Source organism: Acomys russatus, chromosome 12 (assembly GCF_903995435.1).
Source record: "Acomys russatus chromosome 12, mAcoRus1.1, whole genome shotgun sequence".
NCBI classification, from domain to species: Eukaryota; Metazoa; Chordata; class Mammalia; order Rodentia; family Muridae; genus Acomys; species Acomys russatus.
The window spans coordinates 18,447,822-18,475,810 of NC_067148.1; the positions used below are offsets into that span (position 1 = coordinate 18,447,822).

The 27,989-nt window shown below is 45.8% G+C and overlaps 1 protein-coding gene across 1 annotated transcript; it reads right to left on the minus strand.

Moving 5' to 3' along the window:
- Positions 1 to 768: 768 nt before the first annotated feature.
- On the minus strand, positions 769 to 7,325 carry Mettl21a (methyltransferase 21A, HSPA lysine). The gene is made up of 3 exons (XM_051153945.1): positions 7,147 to 7,325; positions 5,988 to 6,099; positions 769 to 1,327 (listed from the first exon to the last, which is right to left on the minus strand). The coding sequence occupies exons 1-3, from the start codon at positions 7,291 to 7,293 to the stop codon at positions 930 to 932; spliced, it is 657 nt and encodes a 218-aa protein (XP_051009902.1). The 5' UTR covers positions 7,294 to 7,325; the 3' UTR covers positions 769 to 929.
- Positions 7,326 to 27,989: the final 20,664 nt, after the last annotated feature.

A 27,989-nucleotide genomic window follows, 5' to 3' on the forward strand; every position in this document is an offset into this window, starting at 1 on the left:
CAGCCTCTGGCTAGGGATGTAACAACTCAGGGTTAGTGTTTGCCCAGTGTGTGCAAACCACCCCTCGCACTGCAAAAAATTGAGGACCTCTAAATGGAATTTGCCTTGATTTTACTGGACACTGGGAAAACAAATGAGAGGCCTCCCTGCAGCTTGCAGCCCACCAGGGATCTGGATAGTGAGTGCGTGATAGTATTGTACCTTTGTGAAGAAATGAGATTTAACTTTTTTAAAAACTGGCATACTGAAAAGAGGCAGGGAAAAAAAAAAAACCTAATAGATAACACTGAGAAACAGCAAAATTGAAACAAACAAAAAAGCATGGTTTTGGAAGAAAGTTTCGAGCCATAAGTTTAGGTAATTTCAAAGGTAAAATTTTATTTTGATTCATTCATTTGCTTATATACTTACCCCTGAAATCTAGGGGAAAAAAATCTAGAAAACTCATCCTCATCTCAAGGTGCAAGAACCAAGTGGTAAATCATGTGACATGGCAACCCAGCACTCACAGGCAGAGGACAGAGAACAGCTGTGAGCTTGAGGCCAGCCTGGTCTAGTTTCAGACCCAGCCAGGGCTTTAGTAAGGCCTTATCTCACAAAAAAGAGCAAGAGTCTCCAACCAAACAAACATTTCAGGAAATACATGTAGTAAAACACTTAGCAGAAAGGAAACGCTGACAGACACCATACAGCTAAGAGTGCATGACTGACTCTCACCAGTTTAACATCAGCCAAACCTCACATGTGCATTTACTTCTCAGTAGTGAGTGAATCATAACTGACAAGCATGAATTTGTCTGCAAAGTACACATATGCTTTGCCCTTGCGCAGCTCTGGTCAGACAGGTTTGCTGTCTGCCACGTCATTAGCATGGTCAGAGCTGTAGCTGTAAGACCTTGACTGACACATTCAATTAGAACATAAAGCCACTACAAGTCCTCCCTCTGCGCTCTCCTCTGCGCTCTGTAAATGTGCACATCCTTCTCAGGATCATAGTGAACCCTACTCACAGTAAACTGCCTCTCCAGCATTGCCAAGAAGTCACTATCCCGTTCATATCGAATTCGGCAAGCTAAAAGAATCACGGAGTGGTTGCTACAGAGATGTCCCAGTGTTCGAAGAAGGTCCATGAAGGTGTCTTCTAAGTATATGACATCAGCTCCAAGTATGAGATCAAATTCTCCAGGTGAGTAACTTTCCAAATTTTGTCCCCAAGTTAGCTCCTTCACAACAACCTTGGGTTGGATATGGGGAGGTAAGTTGGCTTCAACATTTGACTTAAGAAATTCTAATGCCACTTTTCGATCTGTGATAGTCACATGAGCACCTACAATGTGGGACAAAGAGAAAGTAAGGTGAATATCATATAACTGTAGTGGAGAGGGAGGGTGGGGCCCGGTAAACCCAGGGCGTTATCTACATATCCCAGCTATTATGCAGAACACCACACTCTTCTGCAGGCAGGTAACCAGACCAAAATGGGACTCCTTTTATGCCCATACAGAGCGTAAGCCTTCAGCTTGCTTCTGTGGCACACTTACTGTTGGCCAACGTGCTTCCCATAAATTTCAGAGTGACACAGCTGATGCTCCTAGATTCTCCAAGCAGAGCTGACCCAGCCCATGAGCATTCACCGCTCAACTTGATTCATTTCACATCAGTAGGGCTCAGCATACAGTAAAATCCAAGAATGGAAAGTCAAGAAGCAGAATATGACTCTCAAGATGAGAAGATACAAACCAAAGCACGTCTACTTTAGAGAAGTGCCACCTTGCCAGTGGCTTACAGTTCCTGATGGTGCTACCAATAAAAACAAGACACTCAAGCTGTCCCAAGCCTGGACCTACCAATGTAATGACTCACTGACAGTGTTGCTGCCCAATAAGCAGAATTCAATGCCTGTCCTCTGGTAAAGAAAACTGCATGCAGCCTTCCTGGTGTGACTTTGTATTCCTTAGCAGGACACAGAGTCATCTCCTCCCTTCGGCTTCACCTCAATACTTACTCCGATAGCTCCTCTAATGGCCATCCTGGGTAGAAGAGCAAGTAGATCTCTACCCACTAGGGACTACTAACGTATTCCAGAGCTGGCATAGGATCTTCATATCAGCTGAACATGACCCTAACATTTCTACTAATTCTACAAATATCTAAGTGACTACCACCAGCCAGGGGTGACCCAGCACAGTGCTCACTCCAGCCACACTCAGCTGAGCTAGCACAGAGCCTGGAAGGAAAACCTACTAAATGTTACCTAGGTTGGCTACAGCCGGTAAATAAGGTAAGGTAAGGAAGGGCATGATGGTGGACCAACTAAGAAGACAGTGATAGAATGGTTTCCTGTAAGATATACACTGCTGCTAGAAAAGCACGTTAATACTATTGTCCATAAATAGCAAAGGAAATGGACCTCGTAAAATCACAGTGTGCGGTCACTCAGGAACAGAAAACAATGTGTAAACCTTTGTCATCGCTTTTAGTTTTTGTTTTGTTTTAATAAGCACTGCTTTACTTTTGATTACACATTCAAACATATACTATGTGATAGAGACAAAGCTGAGCAAGAAAACCCTCACCTGGTCTCCTGAGTGAGATAGCTAAGAATGACTGCGGTGCAGTGGGAGGCGGAACCGCAGGAATTCTGCAAGAGAGGGAGTGGCCAAAGGAGGGGAACCTGAGCTTGCATGTAAGACAAAGCCATGAGCTGGGGAAGGAGAAAAGGCCCTTCAAGGTAAAAGGCACCAGGCATACGCAGTGTGGTCCTGAGAGTGCCTCAGAACATGAAGAAGCTATGTAGGATGGGATTATAAAGCCTTGCCAACAAGCCTGGGATGTGTCCGCAGCAACAGACAGAAAGACATGTTTGAACCCAGATCACAGCATCAATTAATTGCACATTTTAGATAAGTATCTGGCAGCTCCTCCAGGAAGTGAGTGTGAGAAAGCAGAAAGGCCAGGTGGGAAGAGGCTGTAGTCATGCAGGGGACAGATGGTGAGGGCTCTGATCAGCAGCAGAGACACAGTCAAGACGGACTCCACAGTGTTCACTGGGGGTTGACTCCATTAACTCTGTGGTCCCATTCATTACACCACATGAAGAGAACAGTAAGCCAGTCTACTTGTCCCTTGTGGCTGTTATAAGAATGAGACTAAAGACACAGCCGATCCCTCAACTCCTGCGTGACTACTTGGACACTGATAACAACTCAGAACCAAAGAGGAAAGAGAAGAAATGCATTTATCTTGTGCTGCTCGAGGTACTAGGAACCAGCCAGGGAGTGATGCTGGTTTTCAGAAACACAGAAAGTTGTAATAGAATGACAGCAAGTCAACAGAGAGCATCTTCCTAAGCATGGTATTTCAGGACAGGGGTCTCCAGACTTCAGTGGGCATCAAATTACACAGATTTTTAAAATGCAAATTCTCTGATCCAACCCAACTTACTGAATGAATCCTATCTTCAAAATGGAATTTTTATATCCATCTTTCTAGATGGATATAGTTCCCAATTAGCATAAAATTTCAGGGGCTTTTCAAACTAAAACCCCAAGTTTGAAAGTCAGAACTAGATTCAACGTCTCACCATGATTCATAGCTTTGCAAACTTATTAACTCTTTGTCAGCACATGAGGAGAACTCATGATTGAGTCTACCCATGACACAGGTCTGCTCTGAGAATGACACTGTGACTACATAGCCCAACCCCCACACAGGAACTGCTCTTTTCCTGAGAAAGCCTCACACTCAAAACTAACACTCTGCAGAGCATCACTTTTTCTATAACTTGTCTTTACTGGCCCTGCCCTCCAGACTTAAACTATAAGTAAGCTACAATGCCAACCTGCCTGCCTGTCCACCGTGTGCCGCTCACACTGACCCAGCTGGCACTTTGTAAGGAATGCCTAGATTCAGGGGTAAATGACTGAGACTACCAAACATGAGCTCTAAATGGAACAATTAACCCTTTCCAGTGTTTCCAAATCAATACATGTTTTACTTCTGTTTCTATTTTTAAAGTTTTTTTCTTTCAGTTTTTATGGGTTAGGGAGATGGCTCCAAGGTTAAGAGCACTGGCTGTTATCCAAAGGTCCTGAGTTCAATTCCCAGCAACCACATGGTGGCTGACAACCATCTACAATGAGATCTGGCGTCCTCTTCTGGCGGGCAGGTGCACATTTGGGCAGAATACTGTATAAAGTGTAAATAAACAAATCTTTAACATCAAAACTTCTCCAGTCTAATATTTTACACTGTGTATCAAAGTCATGCAGCAACATAAATGCTTATGACAGGCATATAAAGATGTACACACATGTAGAAACATACACACAGACACATAACTGTAATGACAGCTGTGATTATGTAAAATACAGATGGAGAAAGTGAAAGGAAATATATCAAATGCAAATAGGACTTGTTGAAATGATAATTATTTTAAATAGAGCTTCATCAGTTTTAGTTAGTTAGTTAGTTAGTTGGTTTTTCCCGACAGGGTTTCTCTGTAGCCTTGGCTGTGTTGGACTCACTTTGTAGGCCAGGCTAGCCTTGAACTCATATTGATCCACCTGCCTCTGCCTCCTAAGTGCTGGGATTAAAGGTGTGCGCCACCACATCTGGCTCAGTTTTATTTTTGTATTTATTTTTCATAATTTCCAAAAAGTCTTTAATATGGTTGGTTCTTTTGTGTGTGTGTGTGTGTGTGTGTGTGTGTGTGTGTGTGTGTGTGTGTGTGTGTGTATGAATGTGTGAGTACAAGTGCCCAGAGCCCAGAAGATCTGGATCCCCTGGAGCTGGAGTTACAGTCACTGTGAGTCATCTGATGTAGGTGCTGGGAAACAAACTTAGGTCCTGTGCGAGAGCAGCTGGTCACCACCACATGCTAATCCCTGCCAAGCCATCTCTATTGCAGTGTCCCAGTATCGGAGTGGCTGGCACTATGCAAGGGTCAAGGACAATAACAATGAATTATGGTGTCATTTCTCAAGAGCCTCAACCTAAGAAATAGATGCATGAAGCAATTGCTGTCTTTCATTCTAAAATGGTGTTTGAAGAACCGTAGCCTGACTTCTTCAACCCCCCAGGTCTAGATTTTTCATTATAAAACAAGTACCCAGAATAGCAGCTAACACACACACAAAGAGAAAGGGGGGGGGGGGGGGAGGGAGGGAGGGAGGGAGGGAGGGAGAATATCTTTTGTTAGCTAATGAGCTAACCTAGCTAACCACATATAGATGGAAGCTAGGCCATCCTCAACCTCACTGAGGAGCAAATACTGTCACTACCCCCATTTTATACATGGAGAAGTCAGTGTTCAAGGTTAAACACTGTGCGCAAGCTCAAACAGCTGGAATAAATGAGGTGTCAAAATTAACTATAACTACAACTATATACTTATGAACTAACATTTCTCTATACCAGCCAACAAAATTTTGCAGGAAGCCTATGTTTATAGTAGAAGATGGGGTGGGGGAGGGGAGGAAGGCAGCATGCAAAGAACCTCCATTTGAGCTGCTGTGTCTGGCTAGATTGCTTTGAGTCCTGGATCGCTGCTGATAAGGACACTGAAAGTGGCTTAATATCTCAAAGAGGGACCCATCCTCTCTAGGAGGGGAAGCCCAGCTATTTCCTCAACAGTGAAGGACAGTGCTCCTGTGTTCCACTTACCTCACAGGATTAGGTCTGTTAGTCTATGGAATTAGCCTCTTAAGCCAAAGAAACTGTACACAAGGGTTACTGTCCAGTTCTATCGTCTGTATCATAAAAGCAAAGGCAGCAGGGTGATCTCAGTAGAAGCATGGGTAAGCGGGGAAGAGGGAGAATTACTGGCAGCTCCCTGATCGGCAGCGCCGGCAGCTAGCCCACAATTCATACCCACGGGCAAAGAAGCTAACTCAGTAGGGGAATCCCAACCACACGTGCTCTGCTAAGGAAACTGCAAGCGCACCTGAGTCTGCCCACTAGGGAGGGAACTAGGCCACTGCACTCACCCAGCAGGGCGGCCACGATGCCCACCAGCCCTGTGCCAGCACCCAGCTCCACAGCAGAGCAGCCCCTGAGGGTCACAGCACCCATCTCCAGATACGTGGAAAGAACGAGGGCCTGAGTCAAAACACAAAGTGAGTCTGATTGAGGTCGGTGAGAGTTTGGAGAGCTGTAAAGCCTCAGGGTGTCAAATCTGGAGGGAAAAAACAAACAAGGACAAACATATCCGTGCTCTCCCTCTCCCTCCCTCCCTCCCTCCCCGCCTGCCTGTAAAATACAATTCCCAGTACACAGGAACTTAGCTACTGCAAGCAACCTACTAGAGCAAACACAGACACAATGTGCCCAAAGCCCCTCAAGTACAAGCTGGCTAGGGGGCAGCTGCATCTAAAACGCTTTTTTTTTTTTTCATACTGTGTCACAGCACATTTACAAGAAGTTTACAAAACTATTCTGGAAGCAATTACTTTAATGATCTTTGATTTCCTTCAAGGCAATGTCCAGTTTCTGAGCCAAGCTAGAAAGCAAGACTGGAATGCCCACAGCTCCCCGAGCCCCGCTGCTGAGCTGCTGTCCAGCAGGGGCCCTGGGCATCAGAAGTTAGGTTTTCACCAAAAGTTCTGGAATTTTACCTGGTGAGTGAGGATTTGCTTACTACCCCATACTTTTTACCTTTCCCCTACAGTGATATGCTACGAGCAAAGAGACTTTTCTTTATGCCAATCATTGATTTAACATCTGAAGTCAGATTCATCAGAAGCAGAAGAAACACAATCATCTTTTCCAACTATGACGTTAATTTCCGGCTCTGTCTCTACACATTCTCTGAGGTATTTTAGAAACTACCTTAGTGAGTGCCCAGTGCAACCAGACCTCCTGCTTTCCTCTCAGTCTTCAGATAATCACTGGGCAACTACCTAACTATTGGTCAATCGTTACACTTCCCTCAGCTTTTTAAAATGCAATGGCTGTTAGGGGCCAAAGGAAATGAAGGGACATGAAACACTTGTAAATCCTGTTAGTAATGGGTGCACTGCCATGAATATGTGGAACAGCCCAATGGAGAGCATGTGTGGATCGTATCTGAATAAAGCAATCAGTTTTCTTTTTAGAAACAGGCTTACGGTTGCGGAGGTTTTCAGAGGCCCTGCAGTGCCGACTTACCGCATCCCAAACCACCGCTGCGACTCCCAGTTGCCTCCAGTCCTGACGGATCTGGATAGTGTGGTTTGCAAAAGCGAAGGTGGCAAGAGGGTTATAGAGTTTCTGGAGCTCTATGCCCGAGCTCTCTTCATAAGGTACCAGGGCCATTTCTTCTGAATCTAATGCTCTGCTGAGGCCTGTCAGGTAAAAAGAATCCCAAGTGACACTGGAGTCAAAAGTTGCATTGTATCTTAAGTAACTTTAAAAAGCTGTTGAAGCCGGGCCTTTAATCCCAGTACTCGGGAGGCAGAGGCAGGTGGATCGCTGTGAGTTCGAGGCCAGCCTGGTCTACAAAGCGAGTCCAGGACAGCCAGGGCTACACCGAGAGATCCTGTCTCGAAAAAACCAAAACCAAAACCAAACAAAAGGCGTTGACGCAATTCTACAAGTTCAAGGTAAGACACAGGTTGCGGTACATCCAATTTCTTCAACAGCTTTTCCTCTGAGTCTTCTGGAAAGTGAAAATTGGTTCTGATTTCTTAACAACTGATACCCCTGGGGCGAAAACAGTCTCCAACTCCGTGACGGGCACCCTACATGCTTCTGGTACTACTTGGGTTTGGAGATGCATAAAGGTACACAAAGTGACAGTGATGGCCCTGGGCACCTGACCTATCCGGACACGAGTGGACAGCACTCCCGGCTTGCATGTTGTTTTCTATTTTTGTTTGTTTGGGGGGGAGTGTTCGTTTGGTTTTGTTTGTTTGTTTGTTTGTTTGTTTTCAGTCCTCCTGCTACATGCCCACGTTCAGCTGGAACGACGGAGCAGAAGATATACTTAGGCTGGACCTTCACGGTTCGCCCTGCCCTTTGACCCTAGATGGCTCGCTACGGCCAAGTCGTCACTCTTGAGACCGGAGTCAACAATACTGGGGGACAACGCTTGGGGAAAGAGAGCAGGGCTGAGGGAGTCCCTGTCCCGCCTGCCACCTTGGGGCCACGGAGGCACCTTCCTCGCGCCCATCAAAAAGAGTGCCAGGAACCCGCCAAGGATGGGAGCGGGGCTCTTCAGGGACTCCTTTGGGACCCCCAGGTGGAGGGAGGGAGGGAGGGAGGGAGGGAGGGAGGGAGGAGGCTCCAGGTAGACAAAGCCCGCGGGTCCCCCGGCTGCGCCTCCCCGCAGATACTCACGATTCCCAGACGATACTCGCGCCGCGCAAGCGCACAAGGCATCCCCGTAGCCGCGCAAAGCTCCGCCTTAAAAGGCCAGACTGGCAGAAGGCAGGCGGAAGCTGGTTCCGGGGAGGGAAAGGCAAAGTTCCGGTCCGCTACTCCAGTAACCCCACTCTTTTCTGACCCCGACTATATCGTTCCTGTCTATGTATGGCCACCACAGTCTTGGGGCACCAGGAAGAGATGGCGAATACTCAGGGGCGTGGGGTGCCTTGCACCGGCTGAGTTCTTGTTATGATCTTCGTTTTTAAAGTGGACAGTTGGTCGGTGAAGTTGGCTCCAAGGACGCGTAGCAAAGTAGAGTACTAAGCGGCCCCGAGGGTCTCCACGTGCCGGGCCCTGCCGAGTCGCAGCTGCCTTCGCCTCTCCTGGCCGGCAGGGGGCGAGTCTGACCTCCGCATTTCTAGCACCTGTCCGCCCAAGGCTAGGGATGGGTGGGGAGTAAACCGTGGACACCAGTAAACTTTAGCTACTGAGTTTTCTATTTGGGTCTTTTCTTCCTCTCCATTTTTCTCTTAGTAAGTTCTTTCTCGTTACTTGCTCCGTGGCTCTGTACTGTCTTGGCCTTTTATTATTAAGTCTCACTTTGTTTCCACTACGAGAGTTAATTAATCTGATTTAATCAGTGAATACTTACATGCACAAGTAGAAAGATCACATCCCCGTTGATATGCACAGTTATTAAAAGAAGAAATCCCTTTCCTTCGTGTATTTTCTGTCTCATTTATTTCCTTTGGGGACCCAGCACTAGGCACAAGAAAGTATATACTTTGAGTCCAGAAAAACATTTAAAAATTAAATGGGTTGACTTCTCCAGATTCCAGGAATCTGGCTAGCCATTCTGTCTCCCAGTTCTCCACTTTTCCACGGACAATGTGACCACACGCTGGGGAGGACTGTATACACATGTAGGGGACTTTAAAACTTCCCCAGCTCTCCAGCAGCATTGCACTTACTTAAAAGGTACTCCTTTTGCCCTCCCCTTAGCTCCCACAGTTTTAAGTATTGCCGACCTGCTCAGAAAGGGCACACACATGCTTAAGAAAATATAACTTATACAGCAGTATAGACATTAAAGAGAAGTCAAACGGCTCTGAATATCTGGGGGGAGATGTTTTTAATCCTTGGGGAAAAAAAAATGAGCACTTGAGTGAGTACATATTTAACTTCTCGGCTTGCTGCAGGCCTGCCTTTAGTGCTCCTTCACCGGCTGTTGCTCATGCCACCGGCTCATACTTGGCCATATAAACTGCTCTGGCCATCAGAACACGGGTGACAGTGCCTCACAGCTGTGTAATTGCTCTTCTCTCACCACTCCAGGATGTTTGTTTGTTTTGAAGCAGGGTCTCTTTTCTCTACATGGAGATCTGGGGATGTGGCAGAGTTCCTTAGGTGGCAGCAGAACAGGGTGTGAACAAGCTAGGAGACTTCAAAAGTGAGGCAAAGGGGACTGAAGAGACAACTTAGTGGCCAAGAGCCCCTGTCGCTCTTGCAGAGGGCTGGGTAGGTTCAGTACCCAGCATCCACAAAATGGCTCACAAACATGCACGACTGCAGTTCCAGGGACCCAATGCCCTGTCCCAACCTCTGCAGGCGTCAACCATACATATGGTACCCAAACATATGTGCAGTTCAAGAGATACATACAAAATAAAAAATGACTAGGAGAGAAGTTTAAGTGAGGTAAGTGTTTTAGTGTGGGTGTTGAGCTGTTTGGCAAGGTAGGAATTCTTTTGGAGACACACCAAGCTTATAAGAACTTCTTTATTGTCCTTGTTGACTGCCAGTGTTAGCATCAGCTAAGAGGATCCAACTCCTCAATTAAACTACTTAAGAACAGAGAGGACATTTCATTGACAGCTTCGTTTGGTTGGATTTTGGTGGTTCGGTTGTGTTTCAGGCAGGCTCTCACTCTATAGAACAGCCTTGTCTTGAACTCATGATAATCTTCCTCTCTCAGCCCGCTGAATGATGCGATCATGTGTACGAGCCACTGTACCTGGCCTTACTTTCAGTCTTGCTGGGGATAGGCAAAAGGGTCTGTTTTTTGCCTTGTCTGGGAGTGATTCTAAAGTCTATCTAAATTTAATAACTGTCCTAGGCTCTTTTCTGTGGTCCTCTCCTGGGACATTACAAAACACACAGAGAGCAAACTTGGTGCCTCCTCCAGATGTGCACTTTCACAGGGTGACGTCAAGCCACCTTCCTGCACACTCAGGGTAGGCTAGCATACAAATAGGCCAGAGGCAGTTTGTTGGCAGTGGGGTTTAGGGAAGGCCACCCTGAAGTGGGAAGTCTCGGGGGTGCTGTTTTCTACTGAGGTTACTGGGGGTTCTCTCTTTCCTTGGTTGCTTTGGATAGCTCTTTCGAAAAAGAAACGCGGGCGTAGTGGCTCACGCCTTTAGTCCCAGAACTCGGGCGGCAGAGGCAGGCAGATCCCTGTGAGTTTAAGGCCAGCCTGGTCTACAAAGCGAGTCCAAAACAGCCAAGGATACAAAGAGAAACCCTGCCTCAAAAAAAAAACAAAACAAAAAAAGAAAGAAAGGAAGGAAGGAAAAAGAGACTCATAGTTGTGTAACCTTTCTCTTGGGAAGCTCCTCAGCTAGGGACGCCAGAGCACCAGTGGTTACTGTCCTGTCCAGATGGTCTCCATCACAAGGCCGAGTCCACGCTTCTGGCAGGACCTCGCTGAGACAACTTTCATTTCTTGAGAGCTTTGGGGGCATAGCGAGGTGTTTATGCACCTCTACGTTCCCTTCTTCCTCTCATCACTTGCTCTCAACGCCTTCCTCAAGAAGGCCCGCACTGCTGATGCTCCCTGTAGTCTGGGAGCGTCTTTAGGTTCCCAGATTCCATAAGGCTTAGGGGTGTTCTGGTGCTTTCCTCTGGTTCACCTACATACATAGTAAAACCGCCTTTTCCTCTGTTACTCTGTCTACTCTCAGTTCATTCAAAGACACAGTTATTAAACTTCAGAAGACAGATGAGTGGAAAGTTCCCTCCCTGTCACAATAGCTCAAGCTTGCTCTCACCCACTCCGTGTGTGTGCGCGCGCGCGCGCGTGCGTGCGTGCATGTGTATGTACGCGTGCGCGTGCGCGTGCAACCATGCGGTTGGGGCAGGGTGTCACTGTTGTCCACAGCTACTTACTTACGCCACTTTAGCTGGCCTGTAGGCTTCTGGGGGGAGGGGGGGCTCTCCCTGTCTTCTCCTATCTCACTGTAGGAACACTGAGGTTAGACTTGTAACTTTATTAATCCTGAGGAATCCCAACTCAGTGGTTTACCCACTGAACCGTCCCCTCCTTCACCCCCCCTACCCCTGCCCCCCTCCACCTCAGCTCTGCAACACGTTTTTATTTTTATCAACAAAGCAAAACCTGCCTACTCCCATCATGTAGCAACTTCAAGAATGGAAGAGAGGGCCACTTCTTTTGTCCTCCTTGTTTTCTGGAATTCGTCCATGTTTGCAGCCACAGAAGTAGCTGTCACTTTGCTACAATGTCATCCCTTACTCTTCTCCCCTCCCACCAAGGTGGAAGTCCAACCCAAGGCCTTATGCAGAAGAATTGCGAGTTGCTGTTGCTGCCTGCCCAGGGTCTATCTCCTGCTCTCCTGGAGCAGTTCTCTCCTAGTAATGGTCAAAACCCCAGCTTCCGGGGTCCAAGTTCTGGGTCAGCTCCCTGTCTACAATTTACAAATGTCCCTTTGCTTACAAAGTGGTTATATCCACATAGGCCCATTGTCAGTGCAAGCTATTCTGAGTTGAGAGTGTACATAATACCCTGAACCTAACAACCATCCTACGGTTTAACAACACAGAATGCCGCAGACAGCAGCTGACTGGAAGCTGCAGCTTGCTGCCGGAGTCAACGTCCCAGGGGAGAGTCACGCTGCATATATCACCCGCCTGGGAAAAGCTCCAAGCTCAAAGTATGGTTTCTATTAAATGCATGGCATTTTTACACTGCTGTAAGGTGAAACTATTATAAGTTGGAGACTGTATTAGCAATGCGGGCTTACTTCTGTTTTCCATCTATAAAATAAGGATGTTTTCTAGATATCTATAAAAGATGATGGAATTGCCAGGACACCACATATAGCAGTTGCTGTTACTGCTCTGTGTTTTGAGTGTATTTTCCTGGGCCCTGGGCCCTGGGCCCAGGCCTCACTGTTGGGCACATATCTTCCATCTGAAACACACATGGATTGGAAGTGAGAGTGGCTAACGAAAGGCTTGCTCAGAGCCAGCCTGTGGCTGATTGCACTCCCAGAACACCACGCTGCTGGGGAAGGGGAGGAGCTTGCAGTGGTCCAGTAGGTAATCTGGTCCCAAGAGAACTGAAACAGTAGAGAAAGGGAGGGAGGGAGAGGCAGCTCCTGTTAGTGACCTCTGACCACCTGGATCCAGCAAGCCTAAAATTTTCCATTATGTGAGCCATTAAACTCCTTAATTAGATCAAGCCCTTTGAGTTGTTTTTTGGTGGTGTTCTCTGCAGAAAGAAAACAATGCTAATACTTTCGGCTTGGCTGACCCCTTGAACAAGGAAGATATAAAATCACGCTTGTGAGGGCTGTTGTCTGAGTGTGTGTAAATGGAGAAGGAGATGCTTGAAGAAAGGCAGGGGCAGAGCTGCCAGCTTCCAGGAACGTCTAGTCCTCGCCCTTCATGGATACATGTGGACTCTGGAACCCATGGGTCCCAGGGAAATGCGATAAGGTACCCTTTTTAGCTTAATGTTGCTGAGTATCTGATACCCACAACCCAGGATCCTAGTAAATAGGCAAATTGTGTTCTTTTTTAGTAAATCATGTAGACAGAAGACAGCCATTCTATGAGATCCTCACAAATGACTCAGTGATGCTAACTGGCCATCACACTTACCAAAACAACCTGGTTCTAATGGAAAAATATGTCCGAAAAGTCAGCAAATGGCTAGAAGCAGAAAGGTATGGGACGGCAAGTCAGATGTAGTGGCACATGCCTTTGGTTGCAGCACTAAAGACAGAGGCAGGCGGATCTCTGTCTATATAGTGAGTTCCAGGCCAGCCTGATTGCACCTACACAGTGAGACCTTGTCTCAAAATGATAATGATGGTGGTGGTGGTGATGGTGGTGATGGTAGTTGTGGTGATGGTGGTGGTGGTGATGGTGGTGATGGTAGTGGTGATGGTGGTGATGATGGTGGTGGTGGTGATGGTGGTGATGGTAGTGGTGATGGTGGTGATGATGGTGGTGGTGGTGAGGGTGATGATGGTGGTGATGGTGATGGTGGTGGTTGTGGTGATGGTGGTGATGGTAGTGGTGATGGTGGTGATGATGGTGGTGGTGGTGATGGTAGTGGTGATGGTGGTGATGATGGTGGTGGTGGTGATGGTGACAGTGGTGGTGGTGATGGTGGTGATGGTGGTGGTGGTGGTGGTGGTGATGGTGGTGGTGGTGATGGTGGTGGTGATGGTGGTGATGATGGTGGTCGTGGTGATGGTGATGGTGGTGATGGTAGTGGTGATGGTGGTGATGATGGTGGTGGTGGTGATGGTGATGATGGTGGTGGTGATGGTGGTCGCGGTGATGGTGATGATGGTGGCGATGGTGGTGATGGTGATGGTGGTGGTGGTAATGGTGGTGATGGTGATGGTGGTGGTGGTGATGGTGGTGATGGTGATGGTGGTGATGATGGTGGTGATGGTGGTGATGGTGATGATGGTGGTGATGGTGGTGATGGTGGGATGGTGATGATGGTGATGGTGGTGGTGGTGGTGGTGGTGATGGTGGTGATGGTGGTGGTGGTGATGGTGGTGATGGTGGTGGGGGATGGTGATGTGGTGGTGGTGTGATGGTGGTGATGGTGATGGTGGTGGTTGTGGTGATGGTGGTGATGATGATGGTGGTGATGGTGATGGTGGTGGTGGTGATGGTGTGGTGATGATGGTGGTGGTGGTGAGTGGTGATGGTGGTGGTGATGGTGATGTGGTGGTGGTGGTGGTGGTGGTGGTGGTGGTGATGGTGATGGTGGTGATGGTGATGGTGGTGGTGGTGGTGGTGATGGTGGTGATGGTGGTGGTGGTGATGGTGGTGATGGTGATGATGGTGGTGGTGATGATGGTGGTGATGGTGATGGTGGTGGTTGTGGTGATGGTGGTGATGATGATGGTGGTGATGGTGATGGTGGTGGTGGTGATGGTGGTGATGATGGTGGTGGTGGTGATAGTGGTGATGGTGGTGGTGATGGTGATGGTGATGGTGGTGGTGGTGATGGTGGTGGTGGTGATGATGGTGATGATGGTGATGGTGGTGATAGTGGTGATGGTGGTGGTGATGGTGGTGGTGGTGGTGGTGGTGGTGGTGATGGTGGTGGTGGTGATGGTGGTGGTGGTGGTGGTGATGGTGGTGGCATACAAGCATGATCTCTGCTCCATCTTTCTGTCCATTCTAAGACAAAATAGTACACCAGCACTAATGCCCTTTGGTCCTGTTGTCTCCCTAGTCCTGAGGAAGCGAACACTCCAACTCATTTCCTGTTCCCTTCAGGCTCTCTGGCTTCCTCTCAACCTTCTCTCTACTGTGCTTTTCCTTACCAACATGGTCAGGATTGTAAGTAGCCCAGGCCTGGTACCTGCCTGCAGTCTACCTTCTGCTCTCTGAACTGTGCTCAGATTTTTTTTCTAGCTACTGAGCAAAACCCACTGAGCGCCCCTCCCAGATCCTGGCCCTGCCTCATCCCTCCCTGACCCTCAGTCTTTTCTACAGCACATAAAGGCCTTCTAGCCTCCCAGCTTCCTTCCTGGGACATTTGGAGCATCTGTCGCTGGGCTTGCCTTTCTCCTGCTTCCTCGACGCAGCCTCTAGCTTGTCCCTAGGCTGTGGCTGCTTCTCAGGAAGCTTGATTTTCACTCCTCCCTACTACCCTGCAGAACAAGCCACTTACTGTGATCTTAGACCCAGCTTTGTCAAAAGTATCCCGTACAACAAGCCAAGTCCTCTGCGGCAGCCAGTGTGATGCCACGGGAAGAACCGGGGATTTGACAGGACGGGGCTTGAACTCTGTTCTCTTAACAGGGTAACCTTAACAGAGTCACTGCAGCTCCTTCAGCCTGTTTCCTGCGCTGTAAAAGAGTGTTAGTGATGACGTGCGTCACTGGACAGCACAGCATGTACTGACCCTCATCCAGACCATCAGCAAGGGTTAAGGAAACGCCTTTTAACAACTAGCTATCTTTTTCTCACTGCGCAACCTTGACTGAGGACACAGCACTTCTGTGTGTCATTTTCCTCATCTGCAAAGTGGGGACAAGCACCAGCCCTGTCCCTCCATGGTATGTGGGCAGAAAGGTGATTTGCATATGCTCAGAGATTGGAAGAGCACCCAGCACATGACAAGCACTTATTTAAGCATCAATGTGCCTTGTTTCCCCACTCTCGGCTGTTGGGCTAGCTCTCGTTAGAAAACAGGATTTGTAGCCCAAGAGAGTCTCCCCTCACCCCTTCTTCCCCTTCAGTGTCCACATTTTACATCTGCTTAGTGACAGTTTGGTTTAGTAACCCCAGATGTAATGATTCATTCGCCTCTGTCCTCAAGGGGACTCTCCACAGAACTGCCCTCAGGAAAGAATCCCACAGTTTCTGTCTCTCTTTACGTCGTCGCCTCCGCAGCCCTGGCTATGGAGCCCTGGAAGTCCAGTGAAGAACTTACATCACTTGCTAACCTTGGCTTATTTGTTTGAACTTGATACTTCATGCACAGCAGAGTCTTCTCGCTTCTCCCTAAAGCCATATTTCCCCTTCGGAGGCAAACACTGGTATTTCTAGACTGGCCACCTACTTGCTTTCTGTGTGGCAGCATCAGCAGCTAAGGGTAGCCAGGCTGACACTGCTCTGTGTTGACCTGAGGGGGCATATCCTCAGCTGGTCAGGGGCATCACAGGGAGTAGCGGACATTCCACCTCTCTTAGGTCTTCGCTCTAGGTCACCCTCTGTGGTCCTCTCCTCATTGGTGCGGGTTGGTCTGTCCTTCCACGGCTCCTCATAGCAACCATTGCCCCACCACATGCCCAGCCCTACCCTCTCCCTGTGCCTGCGCATCATCCCTCCTACTGTGGGGTTTTTACCCCAAGGGCTCCTCATTGCCTTCATGTTTGTTTTGTCAAATTTAGAGACTTGCTATATACCAAAAAATACCCAAGGCAATATCCCATTACTCTGTTTTAAGAGTCTCAATGATGTCACTCCATAACTAGACCGTTAAAATCTACTCAGAGTCAGGACCAGATGCTGAGAGCTATTTCCTCCAGACTGGAACGCTTCCTCCTGGGACCGAGAAAGACCCAGAAAGCAAACAAAACTTACAAGGTTAGTAAAGGCCCCTTCTTGAGGTTATAAAAGCAGTAAAAAAAAAAAAAAAAAAAAAAAAAAAAATTGCTCAGGAGAGGAGTCTCCTGGAAGGGAGCTGCTTTCAAGCTAGACGGCACACTCCCAGGATGTGGTTTATGTGAGTCACCGCTCAGGCTAGGGTGGGCTTCTGAGTGATGCAGCTGCCTTTGAGTCAGTCATCCGTGCTCCTGAAAGTGACCCGAATAAACACACTGCTTCACTCCATGAGACCTGGGTGGGACTGTTCTTTGTGTCTGTTGTCAGCGCCCTCTCTGGGGTGTTTACATCTCCCTAGAAAAGTCACACAGCGTCAGATTATGAGTTCAGTTCATTCTAGTAACTGTTCGTTCCATGACAATCTCTCCAAAAGAAGCCTCTTGTGTCTGCCACAGCAGGACACACACACACACACACACACACACACACACACACACACACACGATGACAAACTAATTAGCTTAAAAATCTGCATATGTACACACAAAGAAGTTTGGAAATCACAAGTCAGCAGGGCTGCCTTCCACCCAGAGGTTCCAGGAAAGGATCGTCCCTCGCCTCTGGTGGCTTTAGGTGTGTCCCTTGACCACAGCAAGAGAACCTCCGACTCGACCTCCACCTCACGTGGCATCTTCTCCCTGTGCATCTGTCTCCAAAGCCATTTCTTTGTATAGAACACCAGTTACTGGGTTTTGGACCTACACTAGCCCCATATTACCTCATCTTTACTTGGTTATATGTCCAAATAAGTATAGATGGTCCCTGACTTAGAATGATTCGGGACAGGAGTGGGGACAGGAACATGCATTCAGTGGAAACAGCACTTCAGTTTGCATTTCCTCCTTTCCCTGGCTAGCAATGTTTGGTTGAGTGCCTTAATGTGTCACCATTGTCTCACTGTCAACTTCTTGATCTTAAGGAGAAACAATGTACAGGCCACAGTGTGATATACTGCTAAGCTATGGTGTTCCATATGTTACCGTTCAACGGCGCCCTTTTTTCTAGTGCTAAGGAGTAACCCTATGGCTTTAAGCTTGCAAGGCTCCACTGCTGAGCTATATCCCCGTCCTCTTTTTACTTTTTGGTGAGACTTAGAGACAGGGTCTCAGTGAGTTGCCTTAGACTGACTCTGTAAGCCTGGGCTGGCCTTGAACTTCCTGCCTCTGCCTCTCATGTAGCTGGGACTCCAGGTCTGGACCATGATGGCATTTTTTCGATGCATTTTGACTTAAAACATTTTCAACTAATAATTGATTTAAGAGAGCGAATCCCACACATTAAGGAGCATCTGTATTTGCAAATCACGCCACATTCACAGGTTTGAGTGTGTGGGGGGTTTGAATGAGAAATGCCCCGTGTAGGCTCTGGTATTTAACTTGGTCTCCAGTCAGTGGTACCCTCTGTGGAGGTTCAGCCTTGCGAGAGGAAATATGTTACCTATACTACTGGGGGTGGCCATGCTTTCCCGGCCATTCTGGACTCTTCCTCTGAAACCATAAGCCCAAATAAGCTCGCTTTTCTGTAAGTCGCTTTTGGCCATGATGTCTGATCACAGCAACAAAAAAAGTAACAGATATGGGGCTCCTAGGACTTCAACTTATCTCTGCGAGGCAGGGTTACAGCCCAGTAACCCAAACCGCAAAGACAAACAAGGACAACAATTTAGTGGAAATATTCATAAACTATGAATTTGTTCAAATCTCCCACTTTTATACTGAAAATAGGCATGAGCCAGTGTTCAATTACATGGGATCAACATCTGGGTTTAAATCTTGAAGAGCAACTTCTTCATGCTTGAACTACATGAAACAGTAATGTCTACACCATTGAAGAACTGCGGGGCGACAACAAATCAGATGGAGCATGTCAGTTGCCACCACACAGGACGCCTAACACAGTAGTTACTTACTCCACTGGACTTTGCAATTATTAATGCATAGCATTGGTGGATAAAAATTCTCATCTGCTGTTTTCTTGGTTTTTAGTTTGTCACTTAGAATCAGAGCTAAAAATAAAAAAGCTAGAATACTCTAAATAAATCCCTTGTTAACCCTAAATCAAGCATTATGGCTGTACTGCAGCAAATCTCAACTGTCACTTTGTAAACTGTATACTTTGTGGCCATAGCTTACTTTACTTAAACTAGTGTGTGTATGCCCACACATGGGCACGCGCACATGTGTGTGCAATTTCCATATGTATGCAGTATGTGGAGACCAGGAGGCAATCTCCAGGCACTTTGTACCTTTTGTTTGAGACAGAGATTCTCATTGGCCTGGAGCTTCTCCGCTAGGCTAGGCTAACCAGACATGGGGTTCCAAGGATCCTGCTCTCAGCCCCCACCCCACCATCACTGGGCGTACACATGCACACTACCGTCCTTTAATTCCTATGCATGCTGGGGATCGATCTTAGGTCCTCACACTTGCAAGGCAAGTGCTTTGCTAACCAAGCTATTTCCCCAGCCCCTTAAATTCACATATCAAGAGCAACAAGATCTACCATCTGTCAAGGTTCGAGAACTATACAGTCAAAAATTAGTTTTATTACCAGAAAAATGTATGCTGTGGTGACCTTTCATTAGTGCAATCCAAGACAAATCAGTTAGGCCATGACTCTCCAATATACAGAAAAACAAGGAGAAGTCTCTGAGTTGCCTGTGTTTCAGAACTGTACTACATGCTGCTGTGATTGGCCTTTATTGGCAGTGCCCTGCAAAGAAGTCAGTATGTGGAGTCTTCTGTAATCTAGTTTAAAAACAAAGGCATTGGGCTGGAGAGATGGCTCATCAAATAAGAGCACTGTCTGCTCTTCCAGAGGCCCTGAGTTCAGTTCCCAGCAACCACATGGTGGCTCACAACCATCTCTGCTGGAATTTGATTCTTTCTTTTGGCAGGCAAGTGTATATGCAGATAGGGCATTCATATGCATGAAGTAAGTAAAACTTTTTTTTAGAGGCAAAGACATTCAGATACAAGTCTTTTTAAAATGCTTTTTAAAGTAACTATCTAAATGTATAACATCTCCTACTCTCTGGTCTAGGAATCCATTACACTGTAAAATTATTGAGGACCCTGGGGGACTTTTATTTATGTGAGTCATACCTATTGATGTTTATTATGCCAGCAGTGTTGATTTTATGAAATTTAAACTTAAAATAATAAGCCATTAGTTCAGTTTAAAGTTAGTATGCAGAGGCTTGGGAGATGGCTCCGGGGGGTAGAGTACATGTTCTGCAATTAGGATGATCTGAGTTTGAATCCCAGCACCCATGGAAAAGTCTGGGCATTGCTATGCATGCCTATGACCCAGGTCGGGAGACAGAGACCGTCTGATCCTGAGAGATAGCTGTCCAGCCAGCCTACCCTAAATGGCAACTTTCTGGTCCTGTGAGAGAAATGCCTCAAGGCAATAAGATGGAAAGCAAAGACAAGAAAACGCATCTCCAGCTCTGGCCTCCACATGCATGTGCGCAAGTACAGAGTCACATGCCTACACACACACACACACACACACACACACACACACTTAACAAGTATATGTCTGACTCTGGCCAGGGAAGCAGGTCTTTACCTCTCTCCTCTCTCCTCCAAATCTCATCTCCAGCTCTGTAGCAGAACACATGCTGACGCCTCCTCTCCTCCACACTTTCACCTCCAGGGGATCACACAGATCTTAGCCTGCCAGCTTCCCTCTCCTCAGCCATCAGTTTACCTCAGCTCCCACCTCCAGCAAACATTCCCTGGGAACTCACTGGCCACTCTGGCCCGGGACACAGGTAGGCTAAATGCAGAGCTTTACCTCTCCCTCTGTTTCTCCAAATTCAATGCCCCCATTCTCATCCCCAGCTCTGTAGAAAATGATAAACTGATAGAAGAAAACGGTAAATCTAAAAAACAATCCTGTCATGAAACATCCAGGAAATCTGGGACACCATGACAAGACCAAATCTAAGGAAAGGAAAAGAGGAAGGAGAAGAAATCCAGGTCAAAGGCATAGAAAATATTTTCAGTAAGATCATAGAAGAAAATGTCTCAACCTAAAGAAAGAAATGCCTGCCTGTGTACAAGAAGCATACAGAACACAAAATAGACTGGACCGGAAAAGAAATTCCCACCAGCACATAATAATCAAAACACTAAACATACAGAGCAAAGAACGAATATTAGGAAGCTACAAGGGGAAAAGACCGGGTAACAATTTGAAGCAGACCTATTAGAATAAACCAGACTTCTCAATGGAGACCCTAAAAGCCAGAAGGGCCTGGAACAGACCTTAAAGAGACCATGGATGCCAGCCCAGACTAACATACCCAGTAAAACTTTCAGTCACAACAGATTGAGAAAATAAGACATCCCATGGTAAAAACAAACAAACAAACAAAAAAACCCAATATCTATCTACAAGTCCAGCCCAAAGAAAACTACAACTTAAGGAGGTTGACCACATCCAAGAAAACAAAAGGAATAAATACTTCTAGATCAGCAAATCAAAAAAGGACAAACACACACACACACACACATACACACACACACACGTGCGTGCACGTGCGTGCCACAAAAATACTCACAAATAACATGAATCAACAAATAAGTCTCATTAATATCACTCAACATCAGTGGTCTCAATGCCCCACTAAGAAGACACAGAATAGCAGAATGGATGCAAAACCAGGATCCATTCATCCGCTGAATCCAATAAACACACCTTGACATCAAGGATAGACATCACTTCAGGAAAAAGGCATTCCTAGCAAATAGGCCTAAGAAGCAAGTTGGTATAGCCATTTTTATATCTGAAAAAAATAGACTTCAAACCAAAACTAATCAGAAGAGATAGAGGAGACTACATACTCATCAAAGAAAAAAAATTATAGAGATGACATTTCAATTTTTAATAACTGTGCAGCAAAAGCAAGGGTACTCAAGTTTGTAAAAGAAACATTACTACAGCTTAAGTCTGGTGTAGAAAGATGAATTATTCTTTCCATATGAATCAATTATTCTTTCTATGTTAATATATATTAAATTATTAAGGCAGTGGTTGTATTTAACCAGCTAGTTTCCCCCAATGACTGATACAAACAGACTATGATTTCTTTTTAAGCTGTAAGCACTATTCTGGGCAAATTCTGAGCTACTATAATCCTAGTACCTTTAAAACCTACATAAAAGCCAATCACTTGTCAATCCGATGACTCCCAGGGTGGCTTGTGCTCCATCAGTCTGTTCCTACAGCAACATGCTCAGCACCATCTTCTTTTTCCTCTCCTCTTCTTCTTCTATTTCCTCCTCCCTTGAACCTAAGCCCAGGCACCTAAAATCTCACTTCCCTCTCATCTACCCAGTCATAGGCTTCAGCATCTTTATTTAGACAATCAGGGGATAACTGGGGAACATTCCTTATCATCACATGGTTACAGGAGACAGTTTAAGATTCATAACAATGCCCATGGCGGGGCAGTAACCAAGACCTCAAGGCACTGAAATCAGCATCTGAAAACACAGTTGGACCTTCCTCCAACATAAGTCACATCCTGACCCTCACACAATGATAGTGGGAGACTTCAGTACTCTAGTTTTGTCAATAGACAGTTCATCCAGACAAAAATTACAAGAGAAATGCTGGAGCTTACTAACACCAAAAAACAAATGGATCTAACAGATATTTATAGAACATTTCACCCAAACACAAAAGAATATACCTTCTTCTCAGCACATCATGGAACTTTCTCCAAAACTGATCACACATTTGGACACAAAGCAAGTCTCAACAGATAGAAGAAAATTGATATAACCCATGCATCACCAACAACAGAAAGCTTACAAATTCATGGAAACTGGACAATACACTACCGAATGAAATGTGGGTCAAGACAAATTAAGAATGAAATTAAAGACTTTCTAAAATTGAATAGAAATTAATATATATCATACTCAAACATGTGACACAATGAAGGTGGTTCTAAAAGACAAGTTCATAGCACTAACTGACTACATAGAAAATTGCAGAGATCTCCTACTGGTTGCTTGACAGCACGCATAAAAGCATTAGAAGAGGATGAAGAAATCACGCCCATAATGAGTAGGAGGTAAGAAATAAAAAATTCAGGCATGAAATCAATAAAACAGGAACAAACAAAAGAGAGTATCCAAATTAACAAAATTAGCAGTGAAAAGTAAGGTACAGCAATAGCCCCCAGGAAAATACAGAGAATCATAAGAACATACTTTAAAAACCTGTGCTTCACCAAAATGGAAAATCTAAAAGAAAATGGAAAATATCTCACTACATACAACTTACTAAAGTTAAATCAAAATCATTGAAGCAATTTCAGCAGACCTATAACTCCTAGTGAAATAGAAACAGTCATTAAAAATCATTCAACCAAAACAATTCAAGGGCCAGATGGTTTTAGCACAGAATTTTACCAGACTTTCAAAGAAGAGTTAATGCCAATATTCCTCAAATTATTCCACAAAAGAGAAACAGAAAGAATATTGCCAAATTTGTTTTACAAGACCACAGTTGCCTTGCTATCCAAACCACATACACACTCAACAAAGAATTACAGACCAATTTCCCATTATGAATATAAATATAAAACTTCTTAATAAAACACTTGCAAACCAAATCCAAGGGCGCATCAACAAGATCACTCATCATGATCAAGTAGGCTTCATCCCAGGGACGCAGGGATGGTTCAACACATGAAGATCCATCAATGTAATCCACCTTATAAACAAACTGAAAGAAAAAAACTATATAATGTTCTCATTATATGCAGAAAAGGCCTTTGTCAAAATCCAACTCCCTTTCATGATAAAAATCCTAGAGAAATTAGGGATAGAAGGAACATACCTAAACATATTAAAGGTAGTTTACAGCAACCCCATAGCCAACATCAACTTAAATGGAAGTAAATTTAAAACAATTCCACTAAAATCAGGGACAAGACAAGGCTGTCCACTCTCTCCATACCTATACAATATACGCTTGAAGTCTTAACTAGAGCAATAAGGCAACTGAAGGAGATCTAGAGGATACAAATTGGAAAGGAAGAGATTAAAGTACCTTCACTTGGAGATGATATTACACTACACATAAATGACTAAAAAAATTCCACCAGGAAACGTCTACAGCTGAAAAGTGCTTTCAGCAAAGTAACAGGATACAAAATTAACTCACAAAAGTCAGTAGCCCTCCTGTATACAAAGAGCAAATGGTCTGAAAAAGAAATGAAGGAAACAACACCTTCAACAAATAGCCTCAAATAATGTACAATATCTTCTGAACTTCTGAGGAGTCACAATCTTATAGCAAATCCTTTCACTGTTAGGCTCTTACAGCCCAGACCTAAAACATATGCACAAGTGACTTTATATAGATTGAATAGGTTTTATTTATGTATTTAGAAATATATAAATATGCACATATATGCACACAGCAAAAAAAAAATGAAAAAAATGTGGGTTTGAAAGAGAGCAAGGAGAGGTATATTGGGAGGGTTTGGAGAGAGAATGGTCAAATGATGTAACCATATCATAATCTCAAAAAAATAAGAGAATTAAAAATTAATAATAAAAAGAGAAGGAGATTAAGAACAAAACAAGACCCAGTGCTTTACAGCTAGCTTTTGCTGGGGGCTCCAAGCTATAGTTCTGGCCTGCTGAGCCCAAACATTATGGCTTTTCTCTACCAACAAGAGCTTATTTGTCTCTTCCTGCTTCCTCATTCTGTGGTGCCTTCCGGTATCTGGCCTCTCCACACCTCACAGCAGAGTAATGCCCAGCCAGTGGGAAAAGGTAAGAAACAGCTGAGCACCCAGGGAGGAAAACGCATTCTCCTCAGATAGTGTGCTGGACCGTCCCCAGTCAGCAGCAGCACGGGTTCCCAAAAAGAAGAAAGCTATGTGGCAGGGGAACTTTCTATGGGGTATTCCTTCATGCCTGCTTCATTTAGACCTGACGCCCTGGTAACAAGGTGAATGCATGGCCCACCTAGGTCATGTCCACTCTACACTCTCTACGAGAGAAAAACTGGAAGTTCCTTAATAGGAAATGTTTTAGGGGAACATATGGAGACTGCAAGTAGGGCTAAATATAAACCTGTATTCACGGGGCTGAATCGGGAGCAAAGAAATTTTAAACAGAAAGAGCAGGATGGAGAAGCTTTCCCTCAAAACAGGCTTTTTCGTGGGAGTGCATGTGTTCTGTTGAACGGGTGGATGTATGCAGCGGGAGAGGTACCTATAATTAAAAGTGAAAACCAAGGAAAGCATCTTCTGGAACCAAAAACAGACTTAATGCCAGTCTCATTACAGCAGTGCTGCGGCTCTGTCCACCAGCCCCCTCAGCGGAAGCCCTCTTGCTGCCATTGTGGGCTTGAAGCTGATCAAGAGAGCTCACACTGTTCTGATACGCATCTCAACGTTAAGACTGTCTTCAGTGCTAGGCAGAGTACTATACGCCCATAAAGGCAGCACCTGGGAGGCAGAGAAAAGTGGCCTGCAAGTTTGAGGCCACCCTGGACCACAAAGTAAGTCTCGATTCCATGTGAGTTACAGAGCAAGGCCCATTCTCAGAGTGAGAGTAAGAGCTCAGTTTTTGTCAAGTTAAGGACATTAGGAGAAACCACTACATTGTCGATGGTGAAAGAACCTCACTAACAAAAAGAAAACAGGCTGGGAATGAAGCTCAATGCTACAGCTTTATAGTACTTGCCTATCATGTGCAAGGGCTCGGATTTGATCCATTACACACACACACACACACACACACACACACACACACACACACACACACCACTAGCCAGCAGGGAACATGACTCAATATGATCCTAGAACTATGGAAAATGTTAAGTCTTACCTTACAACTCTTGTTTTTTCCGTGTGTGTGTGTGTGTGTGTGTGTGTGTGTGTGTGTGATAAAGGTGAATTTATGAATTAGACACAATAGAACAATTACAATATACTGTAATGAAATTTATTTATCTGTAGTACTCTTGCCTTCTACATCAAAAGAAGCACTGTATCATCTCTTTGTCATGTCCAAATTGCCCCCATCACTACCCTATCACTCTGAGGCAATTGTTCCACAATTATTCTATAAAAAGAATGACCCACACACCTGCTTCACAAACCTATCACGTTGAATCTGATCACTGATGATGCAGGGGTTTTGAGAGTGCCAGGGCCTTTTGTGGCCCAGCTGTAAATCACACAAGAACCTAAGAAGTGTATTGCTCACAGTCATCAAAGTTTGACCTAATACTTGGCTCCTAAGCTCACAGCCCAACGAAAATTAAAGGTGTGGACTTCGGAGGAGGTGAGCCAAGTAGAAGGCTTTACTAAGAACTATCACAGGAACGTGAGAAGTTCATAAAAAGAGACTCCTGAGAGTTGGGAGGGGATTCAAAGAAATGAAAAAGCCAGAGGATTTCCAGGACTCAGGAGTCTTATACAACAATGGCGGAAGCTGGACAAAGAAGGAAGTAATCTACCGAGAATGGGTAAGGCTGTGGGCTTTCATGAGCCAAACCAACGGAGCAGCCGGATACTCTAATCATGTGCATTAGCCCAACCAAGAAGATGATCATGTACTGGTCATGCGCTGCCCATCCAGTCGGGATACTGGAACCTCCTTCTACCCATCTCTGACTCCAGCCTTCCCCTTGACTGTCTGCTACCTGTTAGACAGCTAGCCAGCATTACGACCTATGGTGGCACATCTGACTCAAGCAGTTAATTATACAAATCCTCCTGTGCTCACCCTCAGTGATCAGCCTGTGGCTTTACCTCGGCTGAGTTAACTCCAACCCCGCCAGCAAGACATAGCTTCAGTCTTTCTATATTAAGCTCACAGCTCCTTATCTGTTGTCCTTCTGCATCAGGGCGGAGGGTAGCCTGGCTTCCACTTTGGGCAGGCTGGTCCAGGCATTGTTTGCCTCTGGGGGAGAAAGGATGGACCTCAAGATCCAAAGTCCCAAGGCTCTCTGCTCAGAGGGGCAGATTAGAGCACTCTAGGGTGAGGCTAATAACCTGGGCACTAGGTCAGGTTCCTGGCCTCTCCAGGGGAGGTGGAAAATGAGTTTCCTTCGGTGTCACAGTTTTGCTCTTTTAGAATGAGACTGTGGGTCACAGACAGCAGTGGAGACTCAGGAACCCCTTAAGCCTGTATGATAGCAAAGTGTTACAGCTCCTTGTTTGACCTTCTGTGCTAAGCTGTGGAAGCAGGTGGATGTTTGAAACTCAAGGGCAGGCAGGTCCCATGAGATGCAGGCTTGGCGGTAGAGCAGGCACCAGCGGTCACAAAGGTAGTTCCGCCATGCTGCTTGACTACCAGGCATCCAGCAGTGGTGTGCCCTCCTCCAGATAAATGGAGTCTCAGAGGTCATGGGGAAGGAATGGTGTAGCAAGAGAGCGCAAGCCCCTGACCATGCCAACCAGCATTTATTTATAAAGCTTGGGCAGTGGGGAGGGGTTTTGAGGGTGAATTTGTCTGATTCGATATGGCTAAGGATGTCAGGATACTTAATCTACATACAGTGGTACAGTGCTTCCACACAGTAATGAGGGGTCTTATCACAAGGAGAAAACACAGTACTTAATTATCCTATGGGTGAGGGGATAACTCATAGGTACCATTAACGGTCACTTGCTGGAGGCTAGGATCTCCTCAGCATAGGGTGGGGCACTTCCAGGAATTTTCTGTGCTTGCTAAACAAGTTCCTTATGGGGAAAGAGTCAGGCCTGTGATCTTCCCTGAGGGTTAGTGACACTCCTTACAAGATCTGAGGTTACCAGGTCAGGTGGAGTGAGAACTCCGCTGAATAAAGGAAGTCCATCAACACAGACCAAGATAGTACAAATGGCTATCAGGACAAGTCAGACTTCACCTTATCCAGCAGAGTCCCACACTTATCTATAGGGCAGTCTGGGTAGTTTCCCACAGGGAAACTTTCTGTCAAAAATCCATCCCTCCATAAATATATTACAATTAGATGTACTAGGAACAGTGCCGTACGAACAACAGGGGTACCTTGTATATGTTCCTGGCCGCCTGCCATGCCCGCCTCTCCTCTGGCTAATTTGGTTATCAAACATCCAGCCATAGACTCTCCTACTTGATCTTCATCAGCACCTCAGACCTTGCTAGGCTAATTCTTTATCTTCCTCCCAACTCTTGCCTCCACTCTCAGCGCAATGTGTGTAGCCAACTGGACATTTTCACCACAGGCCTCCTTCACTCTCCACAGAGGGCTAG

What these genes read in the sequence shown, in the direction of transcription:
- Mettl21a (XM_051153945.1), bottom strand. Translation starts at nt 7,293, where the DNA reads ATGGCCCTGGTACCTTATGAAGAGAGCTCGGGCATAGAGCTCCAGAAA. An exon ending in CAGCGGTGGTTTGGGATGCG is followed by an intron (nt 6,100 to 7,146) that starts GTAAGTCGGCAC and finishes GTTTTGACTCAG; the next exon opens with GCCCTCGTTCTTTCCACGTA. An exon ending in CATCGTGGCCGCCCTGCTGG is followed by an intron (nt 1,328 to 5,987) that starts GTGAGTGCAGTG and finishes CCCACATTGTAG; the next exon opens with GTGCTCATGTGACTATCACA.